The sequence below is a fragment of the Megalops cyprinoides genome, chromosome 2, assembly GCF_013368585.1.
Source record: "Megalops cyprinoides isolate fMegCyp1 chromosome 2, fMegCyp1.pri, whole genome shotgun sequence".
Lineage (NCBI taxonomy): Eukaryota > Metazoa > Chordata > Actinopteri > Elopiformes > Megalopidae > Megalops > Megalops cyprinoides.
In genome coordinates, this window is record NC_050584.1 from 55,703,788 (window position 1) to 55,725,382 (window position 21,595).

The 21,595-nt window shown below is 43.1% G+C and overlaps 1 protein-coding gene across 1 annotated transcript in view; it reads left to right on the forward strand.

Moving 5' to 3' along the window:
* Positions 1-21,595, forward strand: part of hmcn1 (hemicentin 1) — a 96,823-nt gene that overhangs the window by 10,067 nt on the left and 65,161 nt on the right. The window contains exons 2-10 of the mRNA XM_036519993.1: positions 7,843-7,913; positions 9,068-9,226; positions 9,645-9,767; positions 12,122-12,293; positions 12,655-12,761; positions 16,760-16,880; positions 17,266-17,529; positions 17,898-18,042; positions 18,158-18,279. Of these exons, the coding sequence (XP_036375886.1) occupies positions 7,843-7,913; positions 9,068-9,226; positions 9,645-9,767; positions 12,122-12,293; positions 12,655-12,761; positions 16,760-16,880; positions 17,266-17,529; positions 17,898-18,042; positions 18,158-18,279 (1,284 nt within the window). The remainder of the gene's footprint in view (positions 1-7,842; positions 7,914-9,067; positions 9,227-9,644; positions 9,768-12,121; positions 12,294-12,654; positions 12,762-16,759; positions 16,881-17,265; positions 17,530-17,897; positions 18,043-18,157; positions 18,280-21,595) is intronic.

Genomic DNA, 21,595 nt, shown 5'->3' on the forward strand with positions numbered 1-21,595 from the left:
GTGACAGATTTGGTCTCTGGCTCTGATACTGTTTCTTTCTTTCACCCTTTTTAATATCATGGTGCATGTGGCCATCACAGACTGAGCTGCCTTACGGAGCCTTGAAACAGTCAAATGAAACAAATTGAATGATTGGTGAACGCTAGCGTGGGTTTATGTTTTTTTAAAGGAGAATGAGGACAGAAGAGTTTCCATCACTGTTACCAGCATGCACTCAGTACGGAGCACAGGGGAGCACTCTGTCCCAGCTAAACCTCCGTCATTAGTGGTTGATGAAGTCAGAGCACAGAAACCAGACTGAAGTGGAAGCAAAGGGGATGTGCTTAGCACAACTATCCCTCCAGGCTCTGTAGTGACAGCACAGAGTCTGATCAAGGAGAGCCTCTGCACCAACACATGAAGTAAAGTATTGTTCTCCCTTATGAGTAAAGAACTTATGTTTCTTGATATATTTAATTCTTCAGAAACTGCATTCAGGTTATTTACATTACATTACATTACATTACAGTGGCTGTGAGCATTTCTCATGCATTCTATATTTCCACATATGCTTGTGCTGAAGAGACCTTTGAGCTGTTTGCTGGGCTGGCCTTCTCTTCTGGCCTTTATCTCTTAAGTGTCCTGCCAGACTCTTAGTTGTCAGCTTGCGATATCCATGCTGTGCAGAGGCGGAACAGTAGTGCGGATTCGTCGCGTATGGGTGCGATCTCTCAACACCTCAGCTGTGCGTCTGGCCCAGGGAGCAGCTGTCCCCCTTTGTCCCGTTGTGGGATACGTCATCTCACCTGCGCGGAGCACGGCAACGCCCTGTGCCCTGGCAACGATTGAGATTACTTCAGAGTTTCAGCATTGTGAAGTTAAGCAGAACAGAATTCCCACAGGCATCGCAGCCCTCTGGTCTGTTTGTTTGTTAGCGTTCCCCTCAACACGCACGCACACACACACACACACACACACACACACACACGCACAAATACAAACTCGCATCCTTTTCTTCCAACCTCACACACCTCCAACAGTCGTCCCATCAGAGGCCAGAAGGCCAGAGAGATGCTGGGTCAAATCGGTCCTCCTGTGGATATCCGGTTCAGAGGGACTCACAAAGGAAGGAGTTCTGGCACTGCCCCACTCCAGCTGATGATTAATTGCCTTGTCAGGGCAGAGCAAGAGAGCGAGAGAGAGAGAGGCTGGTAATTACTGTACAAGAGGAACACTAGACCTGCTTGGCTTCTGGCAGGGAGACCCAGGTGCCTCGTGGGACCAGGTCAGGAGAGCTCTTGTTCTAATTGGGATTATGTTAAGCATGTGTTCCAACCGTATTTGAAGAGTTCTGGTAATTGCGCTACATTATGGGTTGTTGTCCACATGCGCATTCAGCAGCATGGTTTCTGATTTTCAGCCATTGCTGACAGTCTTAATGGGAGTAACTTGCATTACTGCCAGATTTCTTGCTTGAGTCAGCTGCTGGTTTGGCGTACAGGAAGGGAGTGGTGCCTGCATACAGATTTTTATTGATTCTCTCAATTGGAATTTAATATCCACTGAATGTCGTTAAACTTAATTACAGAGGATTGATCCGTCACAAGTTTTCAGAGCAATACCCACTGTGGAGGTGATTCAGAGGTATCAGGGTATTGCATTTGCTGTATCTTATCTAATAATACCCATGTTTTGTTAATCAGTGCGGCTTATGTTGTGTCTTTTCCAGTACTAACTGTGTCACAGTATATTGTTTATACTGTTACCTGTGTTATCTGTTTACAATATGGGGCATTCTGCTTAAAAGCATCACATCTCTCCAGGATGATTTGATTTTTATAAGCAGTCAATTCTTAATAGAGTTCCAAATAAAGGGATAAAATGGATGGAACAAAACATATTTGAAGTCTTCAGTATTTTTCTACAGTGCATTGTTACATATATTGTAGTGGCAAATGCTCCAGAAAAAGGCAGCATTCTGAATTTGGAGGAAGTTCTTATTCCTGTGTTGTCAATGGGGAGCAAGGCTCTGAAGGAAACCTACATAACTTTTTAAATAACATTTAAAGCACTAACTGCAGTAATTAACAGGATATATAGGAGATGCACAATGCTGAAGTACTAATAGCTTCATTTATTAATTTTGTACTCCTTCGTACTCAATTTAATACTGTATTACATGTTGTAAGGATGATGTTTCTTGCATGCATATTTTCTTAAACGGTGTTAGAATAGGAATGATTCTGTCTCCGTGTTTTTGATCTTTCAGCGTGATGGATTCTTCTGTCAGTATTTCCCATTAGTGGAGTGCACAGTATTACCTACATTGTGTATCCACAGTGTTACCTGTGTTGTCTGATCACAGTGTCACCTGCGTTGTGTGTTCACAGTTTTACCTGTGATGTGGAATCATTTTTTTGTGAACGGTAGGGAGCGTCCCCTTAGACCCACATCATAGTGTTAACGGTTTTCCGTTTCTCATGCTGCATTTCGCTCTTCCAAAGGCATTAATGCGCCAAGGCCAGGACCACCCTGAATGCTGTGGTAGGTTGTGCAAATGGCCACACTGAAAGGTTTATTTCTCTTTATTATTGAGACATTACCTCCTTCCCTGAAAAATTTTGGTTTTTCCACAAGGTTTTTCCACATCTGTATGCATCTGCATTGTCTTTGCACTGCAGTCTGTCTCATTGTAAAATATTGCTACCCACATTTCTCCATGCATGACCCAGCTGAGCTGTATTTATATGATGGTAAAACACAGGAAGCTTGTATCTGGCCTGTGCATTTGTAGATTCACTGGCCCTGTGCACTTTATTGTATGTGAATTTGTTTTATTTCTGGGTTTTTTTTATCACTCATTGTATGATAAGAAATTGTGGAGGACAACCAAAAAGGATGTAATGAAGTGTCTTTTTAAATCCATTTTACCCTTGAGCCCAGATCCATTCTGAATGATCTTTGTCAGGTGTGTGGCTGCTTTGAATATGCTAATGTTTGATTTCAGTTGCATGCCAGCTGTTATGTGTGTGGAGCTACATGCTGACTTTGCAGTACACAAAAACCCCTGTTTTGTTATCCTCCTTACTATTTGTTATATGCTGTATTTGCTTGTTGCTGACACGACCTTCCTTGTTTCTCTGGATTTCACCTTCTGACCAAATGTCACAGTCAGTGAGTATATATCTCCTCATTGGACCCTTGACTCGCTCTGGTCTCCATGGCCGTGAGCTAGTAGTTATTTCCAGTTGACATTGAGTGGAAGCTCAATATCAAATGATTTGGTTTTTTTTGCATCAGATGATCCAGCAAGCATTGCCTAAGCACAGCATGGGGTCCATGCCAGACTACACAAAGAAGTTGTAGACAGAAATGCGCTTCACATCACGGTTCTTGAGCTTGTCAGTTGTTAGTTTCAGGCTAACAGAAACAAGCAGCACAAGCTGGCAGTCTCAGTGGTTGTGAAAGGGGCTATTGTTAGGGTGGCACTGAAATTCCAGCTAAAAAGCCTACTGCTTACGAAGTATTGTACTGGCATATAATGTAAATACTGTAAACCTGCTATGGTAATGGAGAATATTAATACTGGAACAAGATGCATGCCTCTCCCAAGTCTAATTCAGAGTGACCACAATTAATAAGACTGAACTCCATTTATAAAATGGAAAAACTAAAAGTACCTGTATCTGTAAGGATAAAAGATCAGACTAGATTATTCAAACACTAAATAAGACAACAAATTCAGTCAGCTACAGTGGGGATGAATGCTTAGGAAAAAGGAAGCATTCCTGTCGATTTATGGCGGAAAGACTCAGATAATAAAAGGGACATCGGCAGAAGGGATTGCACATCCTTGGGATTAAGTACCATTTCAGGACATCTTGTTAAACTATCATGAAGATGCGGCTCAATGTCAGCCTGGAATTCCAGTGTCTTGCACAACTTGAGAAAGAAAGTTTTTTTTTTTAGGAACAAATATGGGGATAGTGGTACATAGTGGGATCTGATTCAAGGAGTTCGATTCCTAAGGGGTTTTGTTGTGATTCAAAGTTAGCCATAAATCACCTTTTTTGGACACACTTTCAATTATTCATTTGTAGAGAGCTCTAATTGTGCATTCAAGAGCAGCAGTTCACCCTAGGGACTGAAGAAAATGAAAACAAATGTTCTGGGCTGTTAATGTGATTACTTTCACAGCTATACAAACTCTGTTGCTTGTGGCATGAGGAAATCTTCACATTGGTTTCTCAGACTGCACCACCGGGTTGGGCAGTGGGATTGCAGGCAAAGACTGACTGCTGCTTCTTCCCAGGGGTTTCCTGACATTTCAGATGCCGGGATGAGTAGGAAATGGTGACCCTCTAATGTTGTTCTCGGCTGAATAAAACATCAATAATAACTTTGACCTTTTTGTGTATGGGACTGGAATTCCCCAATATTCTTGCCAGGAGCAAAGCACATAAATGTGATTCCCAGTGAATTAGCTTAACCTAATGGCCAAAGCAAAGTTTAGTTAGTGCTGCAAGGAGGCCCAGTGCACATCATTCCATTAGCTTCTCTGTTAGCATTTAAAGGACTCACGTGATTTTGTGGGCTAGATAATTCAGCACATTACTGTTGATAAATGCTCAGAGATCACAAGGTGAAATGACCAGAATTAAACTTATTTGTTCCTGTTGTGTGCTGCATGAAGCTTTAGAGAATCTTGGACTCTGTCTTTGTGTATTTTTTTTCTCTAACATGACCAACATTTGGCTTGATTGTTTTATTCTTCGTATTTTTGTTAATCCCCTGGTCAAACTTCTAAGCATTCTTGTGAACTGAGGTCACACATGTGTCCCTGTTTACTCCATTAATGTGTTATTTATCATCATCGGGAAAAGCACTACAGTGATTTCCTGAAAGAGGAAAGAGACCCAAGTTTGCTCAAATTGATACGCATCCCATTTTTATTTCATTTTGATATTTGTTTGAGAATGGCTTTAATTCAGACATGACTCAAACAGAGGGTCACTGTTAAACCCGTATCCAGCCAGTGCATAACATTCTCACAATGTCTCCATAACACCGGAGCAACTTTACCGGATTGCCAAAGCACACTTGAGAAAAATATTTGTGTTATCTGAACTGTTCTCATGATGCTTTATCATGGCAGACCGTACCAGTTTAATTTGAAGAGAATGAAGAAAAAAGTACTTACTTACGCAGGCTTATGAAGGAAACCACTGCAATCAAGAGAATCTGAAGGCAGAATACTTTTTTCCATTCATGAAAAGCAACAGTTTTACTTGCGAACTTCATTCCATGTAGCGCAGCCAAATACATTTCCCTGTTAGTTTTAAAGAGGCTTTGATCGCTTAAATGTTCCCCCAACTTCAGATGTAAGTGAAGCTGCCAAATATGAGCGTTTGGAAATAGTTCGCTTGGATTGTTATACATCATATAATTTTGTTTATATAGCATTTAATATGAAAAAGTGACCTCATTTTTTGTTTGGTCAGTGTAGAAATAAAATGAAAATCCTTCAATAAATATCCTTAGATTCTTGATGAAATTTCTTGGCTTGCCAACAAGTATTGTGCTTGTTTCAAGTATAGCAATGACTTTAAAATCCCCCCCCCCCAACACAATGACCACTACCAGCAACAATCGCAACCAGTACATATACACACGCACACACACACAAGTGCGCACACACACACACACACACACACACACGCACACACACACAAGTGCGCACACACACACACACACACACACACACACGCACACACACAATGTATACACATATTTCTTATTCCATAATCGACTCTGTGGTAGAACAGTCAAATCAGAAACAGGAAGTCATTGGTGCATTGACCCATTATTAAAACATAATTTCCAATCATTTTTGCGTAATGTTTCTATATCTTACCATATATATTGCTTTCTTGAAACCAACTGTTTCTGTGAGGTGCCAACAAATCTATAGTCATGTGTTGTTCTTTGTGGCTGTTTTAGAGTACACTGTGCAGGTTATAAAACTACATCCCCCAGTGTATTTGCAGTGCATCACAAGAATTCCTAAATATACTTTGTGGTGGGGCCCTCCTTTAAATTGTCAGTTTCAAACTAATTAGTAGTTTTAATGCTCTGTGCTTCAGGAACTGTTTGCTTTCCTCATCTCTCGTTGTCCTGTTGCTGGCACAGGTGTGAATGCATGTCAAAGTGGCATGTATTTGGTAATATGCGTTTGATTTGATATCAATGAGTCATTCTGATGGTCAAGTAGTCATCGTCTAACAGTAACAAAACAGCTAACAGAACAAAGTGTCACTGCAGGTGTTCAACTTCGTCGGACTTCGTCAAGAGCGTGACATTTTGCATGCCAGTGCACAGATAGTGCACCTGATCCTTTAAACAAGGAGGCCCATTGATTCTTAATGTCAAAACGTAAAACCCAACTCATATGTATGTACACACCACAGCAACATACTGCAGCTGCACTCACTGAAGTCATCTCATTCACTGTGTGGAATTGCTTAAAAATGCAGCCTTAAGGACTTAACAGCTCATTAAAGTCAGAACAAAGTTAGCTGAGAAACATGACTACTGAAACTGGCTGCAGGAAAGGCATGAAAAGCAGAGCATGAAGTCACTGCAATGGTTTATGCTTTTTAATCACCGAAAGATGTCGTCACGCTGAAACAGCCATGACACAAGAGCATACCTGAGCCATAAGGTCTTCCCTAATGCGGGAGAACAGCTGATGAGGATGGAAATGAGCGTACTGGTAATGAGGAGATGTTGGCCTTGGTGATAGAGCCGTTGCCAATTAGTACCAGCAGGGTGCATCGTTAAAGGGGGTTTTATGGATTGCGTTAGCGGTGTGACTCAATAATATAATATTATTGGAGAAAACTGAAAAAAAAAAATTCATCAGATTATTCACCGTTTAACAATGTTGAGGATTGTGGGATGAAAATGTGCAAACACCATGGCATGTACTGCATGGTTCCTTCACTGGCGCCACAGTGAGACTAGATTCTGTGAGACCTTGGAGTCTCATCCCATGCACATATACCAGTATACATATGTTACACGTGCCTTTCTAGAGTGCTGTTTTACAGAAAGAATAATATGCTTTTCTTATTTAATCCCTGACCTGTAGTTTGACTGTGTAGTTGAACTGTAGTTGCACTGTGGAAGAGTGTGCTCACATCACCCCAGTGTTGTACCCCTTTTATCTTTTTTTTTTTTTTCTGGGAAGGCCCCAGTTGACACGGTGGGGTCCATCCGCACACTGGGCCTAGTTTCGCCGCAGAGGTATAGGCGCTGGTGAGGTGATTGATGAGGGGCTGGCGGGAACGCCATGGCGGGCCGGTATGGCGCCTGAGCACCCGCTGTCAGACAGGCCTCGCCAGGCCATCCATCCTGCACGCCGCCGCGTTCTGTTAGCGTGCAGCCCTGTGGCGTCTCCCAGGGAGGACCATATGGACATCTGACAGGACCTTTATTAGCTGCATGGGGAGGTGTTCCAGGGGGGCTTCCCGCTGGAGAACACCAAGAACCCGCGTTGTGCCAAGATAGCAATGGAAGAAAATCCTCAGAGCGACAATAACTTACTTGGAGTTCTGCAAAAAGGCATAAATTTGGATTGATCATGTTTCGTCTCTGTTTACAGCGAGAGCAGTGTCAGTGGAGCTGAAGCTCTGAAAGCTATTCTTGGTGTCTGCCACAAAATGCCAAGATAAATGTTTTGCAGCAGTGTGGAATCTTGGGGGGAAAAAAAGAATAAAATTGAAGTCCAATAGGTCATTTGTTTCATAATCAGTGCAGTACTTGTTTGTGTAGCTAATGTTTGGTTTTTGTTGATTGTTGCAGAGATTGGCCCGGTCACCATCACCACAGATCCAAAGAAGTTCCAGTATGAACTCAGGGAACTCTATGTTCAGGTGGGTTCTAACCGTGACCTAACTGATGCATAAATCACAACAATTGCGTGTCATTGAGCCACACCACCAGCCATTCTTAATGAGAGACCTGTGGGATGTAAATTCAGTATCCTTTTCAGCTTCACAGGATTATTCATATTCAGCTTCATCACACACCTTTATGAGCAAATGACTGACACAGATTAAAAAAACAGTGCAGTCCAGTGGAATTTTTCAAATGATCACTATGAGAACAGTTTTCTAACTCTTATATCCATTACACTGTAAATCTGGGGCTTAAAAAAAAAAAACGTTTACTGGAGCGTAGTTTTATCCTTTCAATAAATGATGGTTCTGCTAAATGCAGGCAACTGATCTGTTTGACTGAAAATGAGCTTTACAGTAAGCCTGGGAGTCGCGGAGTCACTGTCCTGGGACAGAGCGAATGGTGCATTCTTTGTAACACAGCACTCTCTGAGAGAGTCCGTTTCCCCTCCTGTATCCTCTTCTCACCTTCTCATAGCTTAAAGCTGCTAGCAGTGGACTGCCAAATAGAGGGGAGTCCTTTCTGAACAATTCTCTTATTAGCTGCAGGGTTTTATCTTGACAGAGATGTGCGTATGGCGCTAGGCTGTCCCCAGTTTTGGTGGCATTAGCGGCGGGGAGTGGGGGGGTGTGCGGTGTGATGGAGAGGGACAGAGAGCTCCTTGCATTCCATCCCATCTGCGGGAAACATAGATAGCTCACTTCCAGATGTTCTGGGCCACTTGGCCCGCAGCCATCAGTGTTCTCCCTCGGCCACTCGGCTCCAGGAATGCGTGGAGAAGACAGTTCCCTTGACCTGAGGGGAAGAGCATGTGTCTTTCCCAGTCACTCAGAAACAACTGAGGAACTGCAGCATGTATCAGCTGTGCCACCGTGTCAGTGCACTCCTTGAGAGAAAAGACTGACAGATTCCTGTTGTCACCTCAACTCTCCCCGCAGACCTACTAATGACATACTTTACCTAACTGTTTACCATAGCTGCTCAGACATAAACAGGAATGGATTCCAGCACCAGACGGACAGTTTTGCTCTCTAGATGTATGTTGAACCGCAAATTCTATCCATGGGCAAAGCCCTGTATACTGATGTAGGTTTGCATTTCAATCCTTTTTTCATTGTTGTCTCACCAGGGAGGAGGGGACTGTCCAGAGATGAGTATTGGGGCCATAAAGATTGCCCTGGAAATCTCCCTCCCGGGATCGTTCATCTATGTCTTCACAGACGCCCGGTCAAAAGACTACAAGCTCACCCACGATGTGCTGCAGCTCATCCAGCAGAAGCAGTCTCAGGTGCACCCCCACGGAGCCCCTGGATATGGCCCTGCCTGCTACATGACATTTTTTTACGTGAAGCAGTATTTGCAAAAGATAATCAAAGATAACCAAAATAGGAACATGCTTAATATACATGTACTTACAAGACACAACCCTCAGTGGTGGTATCTAATAATTGCTGTCCCTAATGATAGATAAAGATAGATAGACAGAAGATTCCACACCATTTCTTCCAGATTTGTTCAAAAGATAAATTCCATACTGGATATGGTATGTGTGCACAAAGAATGTTCTTTGCCCTTTCAATACAGCAGATGTTGTTTGCTTGGCAGATATATTTGCCGGCACTTTGAGCTTCACTGTTGATGGATGGTGATTCATACGGCCAAGGAGAAGCTTTAAAGCCCTTTATGTGTGTGTGAACAATTTCTAGGTGGTGTTCGTTCTGACTGGTGACTGCGACGATCGGCAACACATTGGGTACAAGGTCTATGAGGAGATTGCCTCAACCAGCTCAGGGCAGGTCTTTCACCTGGACAAGAAGCAAGTCAATGAGGTAGGTGTCACCCTTTGTCTACTGACGTCTCTCAATGCATAACACATTGGCCCGGCCAACAGTCAAATAAATTTGATTGTTATACTCTTCACAGATCAGTGCTGAAGGTTCCAAAGCTTATCCAAACACATGGTTCTCTTTCACGGTACTCTGCACCGGGAGCTATTGGATTACTGTTTCTGCCTATTGATACCCTTTTAAGGAATAATTGAGTTTACGCATCAGACTGCCTGCAGGGACTTTATTGCTCAATAGAGAAGATCTGTTATTGCTAGACATACTGAGGCCTCATTCTTAACATTTTTTTGCAACCCTGTCCAGTGTAGATTGTGACACTATCAAGCTGTATGGCTTCAATAGAAGTTGTGCTCTTGAATGTTCTGTCATGAAATGAATGTTAAAGCATAATTGATTGCTTAATTACTTTGTTGGAATTTTAAAAGGAGAGGTGTCATCAGTAAGGACTGACCCTTCAGTGATTTATTTATAAATTCAGAAAAGAATGTTCCCAAGCTTGAGTTGATGGAGCCCATCTGATGGTAGAAGCATGCTCGTGTTCCTAGGCGTTGGGAAACTGGCAGTTTAGTTCAAAATTTCCCAGAAGCCACTGAAATAAATTGAGCTGAGGGTTTTATAGCTCTAACTTCCTAGCAGGTGCATTCAAGCCTGTATTTTATGTCTTTGTAGTTCAAAAATTTACTTTTATATGTTTTTGTATCCAAGGCATTCAGCAAATGTGAATCAATCACAAACTGAGGTACCTGTAAATCCAGAATGTTGAACCCAATCTTATGGTTTTTGAATTATCCCATCGTAATTTTCATGTTGAATTTTTATATTTTTTCAGAAGATCAACAGCATAACTTCTCTCAGTAGTCTTTATGTTTTCGTAAGCTTTGCCTAGAAGATATTAAAGCCTTATGTTGTCCATGACCAAAAACAAAATTACTTGGTCATGGTCATGTATTCTTATTTTAAACTGATTCTCCATATTGGAAAAATGTATTTTTTATACCTGTGAGCACATTATGTCCACCTGGATGTGTTTGCCTGTCAATAGAGATTACCAGTTATGTGAGGGCTTTCCTGCATGGCAGAAGAGGGAAGAGAAGGAATTCCTAATAGATCTCTCCCCTGGGAGACAGCTTACAGTCTATATGCGGCTGTGCTCTGCTCCAATCCTTTACACCTGGCTTTGCCTCGTATGACCCTTACTGACAAAGATGTCGGGATATTCTGGACAGTGGCATGTTGGGGAATGACTAACATCCATGACACAGTCCTGGGGGTGGTTGACATGGGGCTAAGTGTGAGAGATCTTTTTTGAGCTGTGCAAAACAAACATGGAGGGGGGGGGGGGGGGGGTTGGGGGGGGTGTGCCCATTTCCCAGAATTCCATGCTCACACATTCCAGGGATGACCTCACAGGCAGGGGGTAAGACGATGGAGAGCTGTTGTCAAATGTTTTCCGTCTGCACTGTGGATAAAAATATACTGTGAGGCTAGCAAATGCACTGTGAAATTTGGACAGCATTCTCTATAATCCTACAGTAAATTAGTCAGCCTCTTCAGACACTTGTGTCCTAGAGTGTGTGCAGTGACTACTGGCTGAAAGCCCCATGCCCCAGGTCTCAGAGTCCCTATGCCCTGACAGGACCCATCAGTTATGAGAGTGGAGTTGTGTTGCCATGACTGGATAGCAAGTTAGTTACAAGTCAGGGTCCTCATACTGTATGTTAGGTTTGAGAGCCTAATATTGTACAATGTGCTGTGTAGACAGATTCATTGCTTCATTGTGTGTTTGGATGTTATGGGTGATAAGCTTGACATTTGTAAATGTGGTGAGTGAAAGGCATATCCACAGAGCTCTTTGGCTGGGTAATTCTGTAGGCCACAATGCAGGACCTTCAGTAATTGGGGGTCAGACTGAGGTGCCATGCCTGGCTGAAACCAGATGTTGTGGTCTATTGAGTTACTTATCTGCAGGCTGTGGGGTGAGGAAAAATAGTTTTACACATTCAAAATGGTCTTTTTTTGCCGCATTTCTTTCTTACTGTCGACTTGTGAAATGAAATTGTCTCATAATTTACTGGAATTTGTGGATCTGTGGATCAGGACTTTTGGTAAAGTAGAGATACATGTTTACTGTTTATACAGTCTACCACAGCCAAATCATGAACTGTCTTCATAATTTATGCATTTTAATGGTTTCTTCTTTATTTTACAACTCTTGCACAAGATGGAGAATATATTTTAAATGGGTTTATGCAAGCACTGCATTCTTGTATGTAATTGTCATTGTTCTGGTATATAAACAGAAAATCAGAAACCTTAATTCTTCCCTTCCCTTACAGGTGCTGAAGTGGGTGGAAGAGGCAGTGCAGTCCTCCAAGGTTCATTTGCTGTCCACTGACCACCGTGGTGGGGTGACCAACACATGGCAAATCCCCTTTGACCCCAGCCTGAAGGAGGTGACGGTTGCCCTCAGTGGTCCCGCGCCTGACATAGAAATCCGGGACCCCCAAGGTAGGGAACAGTTCCCGTTCATTAAGTTGCACCACCCAGCTCCTTGTCCTTTGCCAATGCTGGTTGTGTTAGTACTAATCCAGAAGAATGGGAAATGTTTCGCTGATGGCCTTGATCCAGTGGGAACGGTGGTGCAGCAGTGTGGTGTAAAGGTAAGGAGCAGGGCTTGTAACTGAAAGGTTGCTGGTTCAATTCCCTGCTGGGGAACTGCTGTTGCACCCTGGGGCTAGGTACTTAGCCCACAATTGCCTTAGTAAATATCCAGCTATTAATGGATAAAATTGTATGTTGCTCTGGATAAGAGCATCTGCTAAATGACAATAATGAACTGTAATGTTGTGATGCAACTGCGTTTGTGCAGGGAGACGGATCGAGAAGAACGAGGGCCTGAATGAACTCCTACACATCCCCAACTCTGCCAGGGTCATCAACGTCAAGGACCCGAAACCAGGAATGTGGGCCATTAAGGTAAATGAAACGTTTCCCCAGTGTTTTAAAGCTGTTTTGTTAAAAAGCAACCCTTTTTTTTTTGGAAAAGTCTCAGCTACTTGGCAAAACTTGAAAAGGCATCTGTCCGTTTTGTTAATGAGAGATTTACGGCCAGGTCTCCTGTGTGGGTCTTGGTTTTGGATGACAGGTCCCCACTCAAGGCCATGGCCCATACAGCGGGATGTCTTTTAAATTCGCCCCAATACATCTTTCCTCTGCTGGTAATTTAGCTCTGACGTCTCGCTGTGTGAAGCGGCAGAGCAGAGATTCCCACTAGGGTGCCCACTCTATCAAAGTGGCGCAGGAGGAAATGACACACATTTTTGGCTGAGTGATTTGTGCAGCCGGAGGACCACTGCATCGTCGGGAGGCCCCTGGGTCCACTTACTCCTCTGTAACATTGCCCTTTGTGTTTGTTGTGATGGTGATTTATTATGAGGACTAACAGTGTGTAATCCTCGGCTCCTGGGTGTGTCTGTGCTGGAAACTTGACATTGCAGAGGACAGATTCATAGTTATTGGACGGTCGTTCCACTCCTCTGTTTGTTGATCCTGCATATCTCAGCAGTCGGCTACGTGTTGTGTGCTGTGCTACCCAGGCAACTCACCAATGACAAACCCTGGCAAGTTACTCTTCAAGCACTTTTATTGTAATTGAATTGTAAACTTGCCTTACAACTTCCTCTTCAGACTCAGCATTCATTGAATGGCTCTAGATGAATTAAATTGGTCAGTGAAAGGAACAGGTTATCACTGGCTTTAAAAAGTAGCGTATTTTTTTCAAGAAAATAAGGGAGCTTTTGATTCAGAACTGCCTGTTTGAGGGTTTTTCTTTCTAACTCTCCTGCTGTTTCTTTCACTTCCGAAAAGTCTGAAGGCATTTGTCTTGATGACCTCTGCTAAATACCAGAGGCTGCTTAAGGCAGAACTCTCTCCTGCGCCTGCTTCCTGTGTCTGCGCTGCCTGAACACACTTCAGCACTAGACTGACCCCAGAACATAATACAGCAGACATTCCGGAGCACTCTGTGGGAATGTGTCCAGTGATAACACAGGTCTGTTTGCTCCAAACAAATTGCTGTCATTATTTTAGCAAAACGGGGACCGCAAAAACACAAACCGTTGTTCACCCTCTTCCCTCAGGTTGTGTCTGTTTGTGTCGCCAAATATTGAATACAAACATCCACAAAACTTTGATCTTCTTCTCCCAGAGTGCCCCCCCCCCCCCTCCACCCCACCCGGGGTTGTGTTAATGATATTGACACATTCTGTGTCTCTTGCACTGAATGTGTTTCCAGCCCTTCCGCTGGTGCCAATGTTCTGAGGGAATGCAAAACCTTTCCGCACGTCTCTAAAAATAACCAGAATTGTTGTACTTGTTTGCCACACTTGCTCTGGAAACTCTTTGACGAAAACGATTGCGTTCCTAGCTGCTTTTCCCTTAATTCACTGCCAGCAATGGCACTTTTAGTGTAAGGCAGCGGTGAAGGGTTCATGTGAATGGACTTGGTCTCTTTTTGCTCTGGCTATAACTGGGGGCGGTAGTGGATGGAAGCTGGATACGCCCACCCCTCCAGCTGCCTGATGTATGTTTCAGTAGTCTTGAACTTGATCCTCTGCTGACTCTTGTTCAGGGTTGGATTTGGGCAGCGACGGTTGCCGTGGCCTTCAAGGGCCATTCTTCCCCTCTTAACTCTCCGAAGATTCCTCCTCAATCTTCTCCATACCGTTGACCCCAGTGATGAGTGCTTTTGGCTTCATACTATATTATATTTTATGACCCATGATAATAGTTTAGGAAGGCTGTAATTTGAAAAGTATGCAAACAACCCTGAGGAATTGCTGCATGGCTTTTAGCCATGCACCTTGTTGCTTTCAGAGCGGCAGACGTCATGCAGTCCTTTTAGTTCAAATAAAACAAGAAAAGAAATAGTCAAGAATTGGATAAATAAAAAAAAAAACTTGAGCAACAGCAGTCAGTTTTATTTTTTAGGGACTTGGGGACTGGAGTGTAAGGTTCCTCTGGCCAAAGAAAGATTTTTCTTTTTTTTTTTGAGGAAGTTTTCTTCCTCAGTGTTCCAAGATGGTTCAAGAGCATTACATTGGCATGTTGCTTTAGTTAGGCTTCCCTCTGATCTACATGAGAAAATAAAGCCGCAGTCCGAGGACCGCACGAGGCCAAGGCCCACAGCTGTGCCGGGTCTGAATGCTGCAGGGGATTGCTGAAGGTATTGTTGCAGTGATGGCAGAGAGAATGGTCAAGGTTGTGCCCGCTGCAGCCCCTCCCGGATAAGTGGTGAACTGTCCTCTCCAGCTTTTGAGCTCGGGCAGGCTGGTGCTGATCACAGGGGCTCCAAACACGCTATAGCTTTCTCATAAGGGAGCTTTGCAGGGACTTATTCTCAGTATGGGGTTATTAAGTAAAGATGCGTGTCTTATCCCATTAGCGTTGAATGGTATTGGTGATTTGCTGTACAGAGCATTTTGTTGTTTATTTTCAGAACACGTTTCCTTCTGTTCTCAGTCCATTGTTTCACGTCCTTGCTCAACCTCACTTTTCATGCTCCGCAAAACATTACACAAGCGTTTTTAATATTTTAGAAACTTTACCGATTAATATATGGGTTGCAGTGGAAACAGCATGTTTGTGTCTGAAAAGATTTCATTTTCAAAGCATTGCTTCAAAAGGAAATTTCAGCTTGTTTCCTCACCTCAGAGAAGTTGGACCAGTAAAAGTTAAGGCAGTAGAAGCAGTGCTTCTTCAACAATCACTGCATTCACTTATGGCAAAGTGAAGCCTATTATCAAGTGAAGCCAAGGATATTTGAAATTTTATCTTATTTTTGACACAAAACCCCCAGGACTACATAATGTGTCGCTTCTTCAGAGGGAGAGGGCTTTGGATGGGGATAGTATTTTCCCTCTTCGTTTAGATGTTCCTCTCACTGAAAATGCAAGATCATACAGATTAACACTGTGTTTACCACACAGTCATTTCTGTTAATTTGACAGCAGTGGCCCACCAAATATCATTCTGAAGTATTACTAGGATATCTATAATAATTCTTTAGCAAAATCTTCAACACTGTTGACATACTGTGTTGTTTAAGTATTTCTTACAGTGCAGCATACAAAAATTACACACTTCTATCCGCATGCATGCAATGTGGGAAAGGAAACATGACCCAAAATATATCTGTTAAAACTGCTAAAAATGTGAACACTCTTTGTCTTATTTGAATGAATTGTTCTCCCTGTCACAGGATATATGAGTTTTGTTGACATGCCGTACTTTTGGGCCAACTTTGAAAGTGCTGATATTTGCTTTTAATTCAATGGAGAATGAATGTGACAGGTGAAATGTATATACTGTTCATCACCCTGAAAGGCCAGTGCCTCCTGCACTTGTGTTGAACTTTTCTGGCCAGCCACTCCGTTGGATCTCTGTCAGTCAGCCATCAAGCTCCTTCATTCCTTGACTGCATTGTTGTTAACGCGCAGGGATATATTCGCATCCTTTGAAGTTTGGGCCCAGCTCTCATCTTGGAATGAAAGGGGTCAAGGGGAGGGCTGTGTTGTCAGGGGTGTCTAGACTCAGGTCCACAGACAGAAATAAATCTGTTCACTCATAATGTGGAGTGAAGTATCTCCTTTTTGGCCACGCTGTTACCGGTAATCATAGACCAGATATAGCGGCAAAATACTAAAGAACACAGCATGTTTAAGTGCTTATGGTTGCGTGTCATGAGAATCGCATTGCTTTTGTAAGGAGCGCAGTGCACTGCATATACCTGTGAGGCTTTAAAATGAATTTTTACTGAAGGTTATTGTTCTTCTCATTTATATCATAAGCATTATCATCTAGTATAGGCAAGAATTTGTCATCCATTGACTATTGTGTGCTCAGAGCAACAGTAGTCATATTTCAGCGAATTCAATGGTGAAAACATTAATCTTGGTTGTCATTGTATCTGGCAGACATCCAGTGAAGGGAGGCACTCAGTTCGAATCTCGGGCCTCAGCACCATCGATTTCCGGGCCGGTTTCTCCAGAAAGCCCACCCTGGACTTCAAAATGACCTCCAGCAGGCCGGTGCAAGGTCAGTCAAACCAGTTCATCTCTTTACTTGACTCTTACATAATTCTCAGACATGGGGCAGCAGTGCAGTGTAGTGGTAAGTCATAGGGCTTGTGACCAAAACGTTGGTGGTTTGATTTCCCACTGGGGCATTGCTGTTGCACCCTTGGACAAGCTACTTAACCCACAATTGCCTCAGTAATCATCAGCTGTATAAATGGATAAAATTGTAAGTTGGTCTAGATAAGAGCATCTGGTAAATGACAATAATTCAATGTAATGTAATAATGTAATACACACATTGTTTACATTTCAGCCGTGGCATTTTCACACCAGGTGTGAATGTGTTCCTGTTGCCATTTATTGCATCACCTTTGTGAGTTGACCTTTACTCTGTCCTCACCTAGGCATCCCCACCTACATCCTGCTCAACACGACCGGGGTCTCTCCCCCGGCGCGGGCTGACCGGCTGGAGCTCCTCAGCATCACGGGGGGTGTGCTGAAGACCCTGCCCATCCGCTACTACCCTGATCGCCAGCCCTTCGGCATCTGGAACATCACCGAGTTCATCCCACCGAACGAGGCCTTCTTCCTCAGAGTCACAGGCTACGACAAGGACGGCTTCGTCTTCCAGCGGGTCTCCAGCGTCTCCTTCTCCAGCATTGTCCCAGGTCAGTCCTCACCACCGGGACACTGTCGGTGTCTAGTGCAATCACATGACTGTATGTAAGTCACCTGACTTAAATTTAAATTTCACATGACCTACATATAATGTAAAGAAAAGGACATGGGTAGCCACGGTCTGCCAGTGTTCATCTGTGTCTCTCTGAGGTTCGTAAGACCATAACTACATGTATATTATTGTGTGCCATTTGCTTTGGTCCTTTTCAAATGCTCATATGGTATATATTTCAGTTGCTAAATCAGTGTCAGTTCTGTTGTTTTGAGTATAATGAGCTCTGCAGACCAGGTGGTTTAAGGATTTGTATTTCCTGACGTGTCCTTCTGACGTCTGAGTTGTGTCCCTTACTGTCCCCAGATGCACCCAAGGTGACAATGCCCCAGCGCACCCCTGGGTACTATCTGCAGAAGGGGGCCATCTCCTGCCAGGTGGACAGCCTGATCCCCTTCACTCTGCGCTTCAGTCGAGAGGGAGTCAAACTGGGGGTGGACCAGCTCTTCAAGTAAACACACCCCACCTGCTGCCTCTCTTGCTTTTTCACCCAGAACTGGTACTCTACTTATACTTTGTCCCATCATTGTAGCATGTCGCCTCAGTCGTGATTTCTGTCATTGTAGGGAATCGTCCAATGCCTCTTGGGAGATTGAGCAGGTGTCTCTAAAGGATGAGGGATACTACGAGTGCATTGCCATAAACAGTGCTGGGACAGGAAGAGCTCAGACCTTCCTGGATGTGTCTGGTAGGTCCATAACATTGGTTAATTAGGCCTTTTTCAAAGCACTCTAGATGCTCTGTGTGGTGATTCTGCTGTAAATTATTTAAGTGGTTAGGGGAAGGTTGTCATGTAAACTGGGCTCAACAGTTGTGTGTTTGGTTACTTCTGTTTTTGTTCCAGTACTCTAACAACATTTAATTCTCCACAGAACTGGTTTGAAAGCAGCTTTGTTGCTGTTGTTTGTTTCTATCGTAGTGTACTGGAGAGCTGTGTATTGCGTGGTTTCAGTCCCTGGACAGCTGCAACCCAAAATTGTTGCCGCCCCATAGCAGCTACCCATGCCAGTTATCACAAAAGGATCTAAACTTCAGGTCCCCATGAAGTGGCCCATAAATCTAATTTTACGCAATTAGTTTAGATATGCAGATACACCATCTGCAAACACGTTTAAGTGCGGCCGTGGACATGATTGAGCATCACTGGGCCCTGCAAGTAAATACTGTGAAATGGGCTGTAATGGATCACATGTGTGATTCGAGTCCAGAATCCATTACTCAGAATGCCTTGCAGACTTTAATGGCAGGCCATCTGAACACTGCCATTTTTGTGAGCATGCCCTGATTTGAGGCCTGTCTGATTAGTGAGATGGAGACGTGGCTAAACGTCTTTGTTCTGATGCAGGAGATAATATGTCTGGATTACAACCAGTGCTCACTGGGAGGCTGGCCCCAATGTGGGTTTATGTCACAGCCTAGAGTGACCCACCCCCCCTCCAAGAAGGCATTATGAATACACAGAGTGAAATGTAGCAGAAGACAAGAAAGCTGTGCTCAGTGAAACATAAATTGATCTCTGCACTCCCACTGCATATAAGAACATAAAGAAAGAAAGCAAAAGGAAAGGGCAAAGTTTTTAAATGCCAGAAAGGGCAATAGTTAAAATGATGTAAACATTGTTTGGGATAGATCGTAACTGTGATTCTAACCTTAACCACCTTCAATCCTCTCGCCTCTCTGTAGCCTCCTGCTGCAGGCTACATTTGTGTTGACTTATGAATTATGACTGACAGAGATCAAGCAAAACTCCTACATATGGGAAGCAACTTGACTGCCGTGCTGCTTTTGAGGAGCATAGCCTCAAAGTGAATGTGGCTGCAGGGGTCTGTCATCTCCCATTTTACTGTCTACCATTACATTCTACCTGCATAGAGATCACAGGTGTTTAGCATTTCCTCCTTCCAGCCTCTGCGTATATTCACATAACAGGAAAGCAAATGACTTGGGAAGGTTTCGTGCAGTATTTGTTATTCTTGCACGCTCTCTATTTCTAACCCAAACAAACTATTTTAAATCAACCTGGTCACAGTTAAAATCAGTCCCGACACAGACTTTTTGTGTGCTTAAGCATCCAAGCAAAAGCCCATATTGTTGCTCCTGATTTGAAAAACCCTCCGTACTAATTTCAAAGACCCCCCCCCAATGTATGTCTATATTTTTAAAAATTGCCTTTTGTGTCACAGGTTCCATCACTTGTGTTGACAAAAATATGCATCAGTACGATTTTAATGGCATGAGCCCTTTGAGATCTTTTTACCATTATCACGTTTGGTTTGGTGATGTTTTCCTGCTTACGGGACTGTACCATACATATCTGCTGTATGCAACTTCTTTGCATTTGCATGCGCTTATTTCATGTACAAGCTGCAGAGTGAGTATACTCATTCAAAGACATTAACGTAATCGAAAGACACCAGGGTAAGAGCACTGGCTGGGGCTTTTCGTTTCTTTCTCAATGGCTACATTCTGATGAAAGTGGATCACACTGTGTCAGCTCAGGGATGCACAAGGTGGCTGTTTGCCTTTTCATTGAATCCCCACAGTTGTACTTGACCCCAGACCCCTTTCCAGCAATCAGAGGTCAACTGCCCTGTGCTTTGCCCCCACATGCCAGCATGTGATGTTGTTATAGCGAGGCAGAGTACTGCTTTTGAATGGCAGTTTTTTTGTGCATGCATTTTATTTCCAGGTGTCTCTGTGGAAGCTAGCTTGAAAACTAACATCAACGTTCATGACAAAACTCCTATTCTCAAGTTTCTTACTACTCCATCTAAGTCCTGCTGGACCAAGCTCCTCACCCATATATTTACAAGGGTGCTAACCTCCTCCTTTTCCAAAAGCAAACTGAAACTTTGACTGGTGATTTTTCTTTTTTGTGGTGTTTCTTGCTGTAATGCAATGAAAAGCAAAGACCTTTCTTAGCTGTGCTGTTTATTTATGGAAGGCGAGTGCCAATGAAAACATCCTGATTCCTCATTCCACAATGTCACAATAAATTTGTCTCCTTCAGCTTGGCTGTGTTCAGAATCATATAGGAGAGTCAGCAGAGAAAAGCTGGTCACCACCTGTGTGGAAGCATACCTAGAGTCCGTGTAAACGCAATCAAATCCCAGCCATCAACATGGGAAAGTGGAAATACCATATTTGAAGTTCTGTGAAAACAAGAATGATTTTTATGATGTGCAAAGAAGGCATTTTTTATGTAATGAGCAGATTGGTCTCAAAAATCTGAAAAATAAGTGCTTAGCTACACCAGTTCCATGGTTTGTTAGTTGATAGTACAGTTTAGAAAAAACAGTTTTGATTTGGTCTAATTGTTTATTTCTTTTGAACATGACAAATAAACACCAGGTACATACACAAGTTAAAAAGTAATGCAGACAGAAATAAAAAGCTCAAATTTAACGTCTTGTTGTTCCCAGAAGAAACTGTCTTTAACGGGCTCATTTTAATAGAAATTAAATGTTCTGGTTTTTGGTTTATTTAATCTTTGGGATGTAGTCTATTAAAATTCAGCCAAATATTTAGGGTTCTGTAGCAACAAAACTTGACACTCTATCGTCCCCCGTAGTGTTTAAACAAACACGCTGCAGAAACTGTTTGATTTTCTATCCCTTTTAAGTTTACAGAAACGTAACTGAGGATGCCAAAGGCTCACAATGTTGCTGACCTTGGAGGGAGCCACTGTTTGCAGAAATAAAACATTACCATAACTCACCTACGATAGAGACCTCTTGGGTTTGGTGATTTACCCGGCCTCTGGTGTGGGTCCTTCTGTGTTCTTTTTTCCCTGCTTCTGTCGCCAACCCGGAGGCTCTCCAGGTGACATTCCTCAAATTTATCGGGACCCACCTTAAAAAATGCAACTCCCCACACAGTCTTCCCTCTAGAGCCAGGGCCCTTCCTCGTTTCATGTAGCTGGCTCATTTTTACGGGAGGATTTACGATATTCTGAAAAGCAGAAGATTACATCTGCAGCAGTAAAAAAGCTAGATTGATGTATT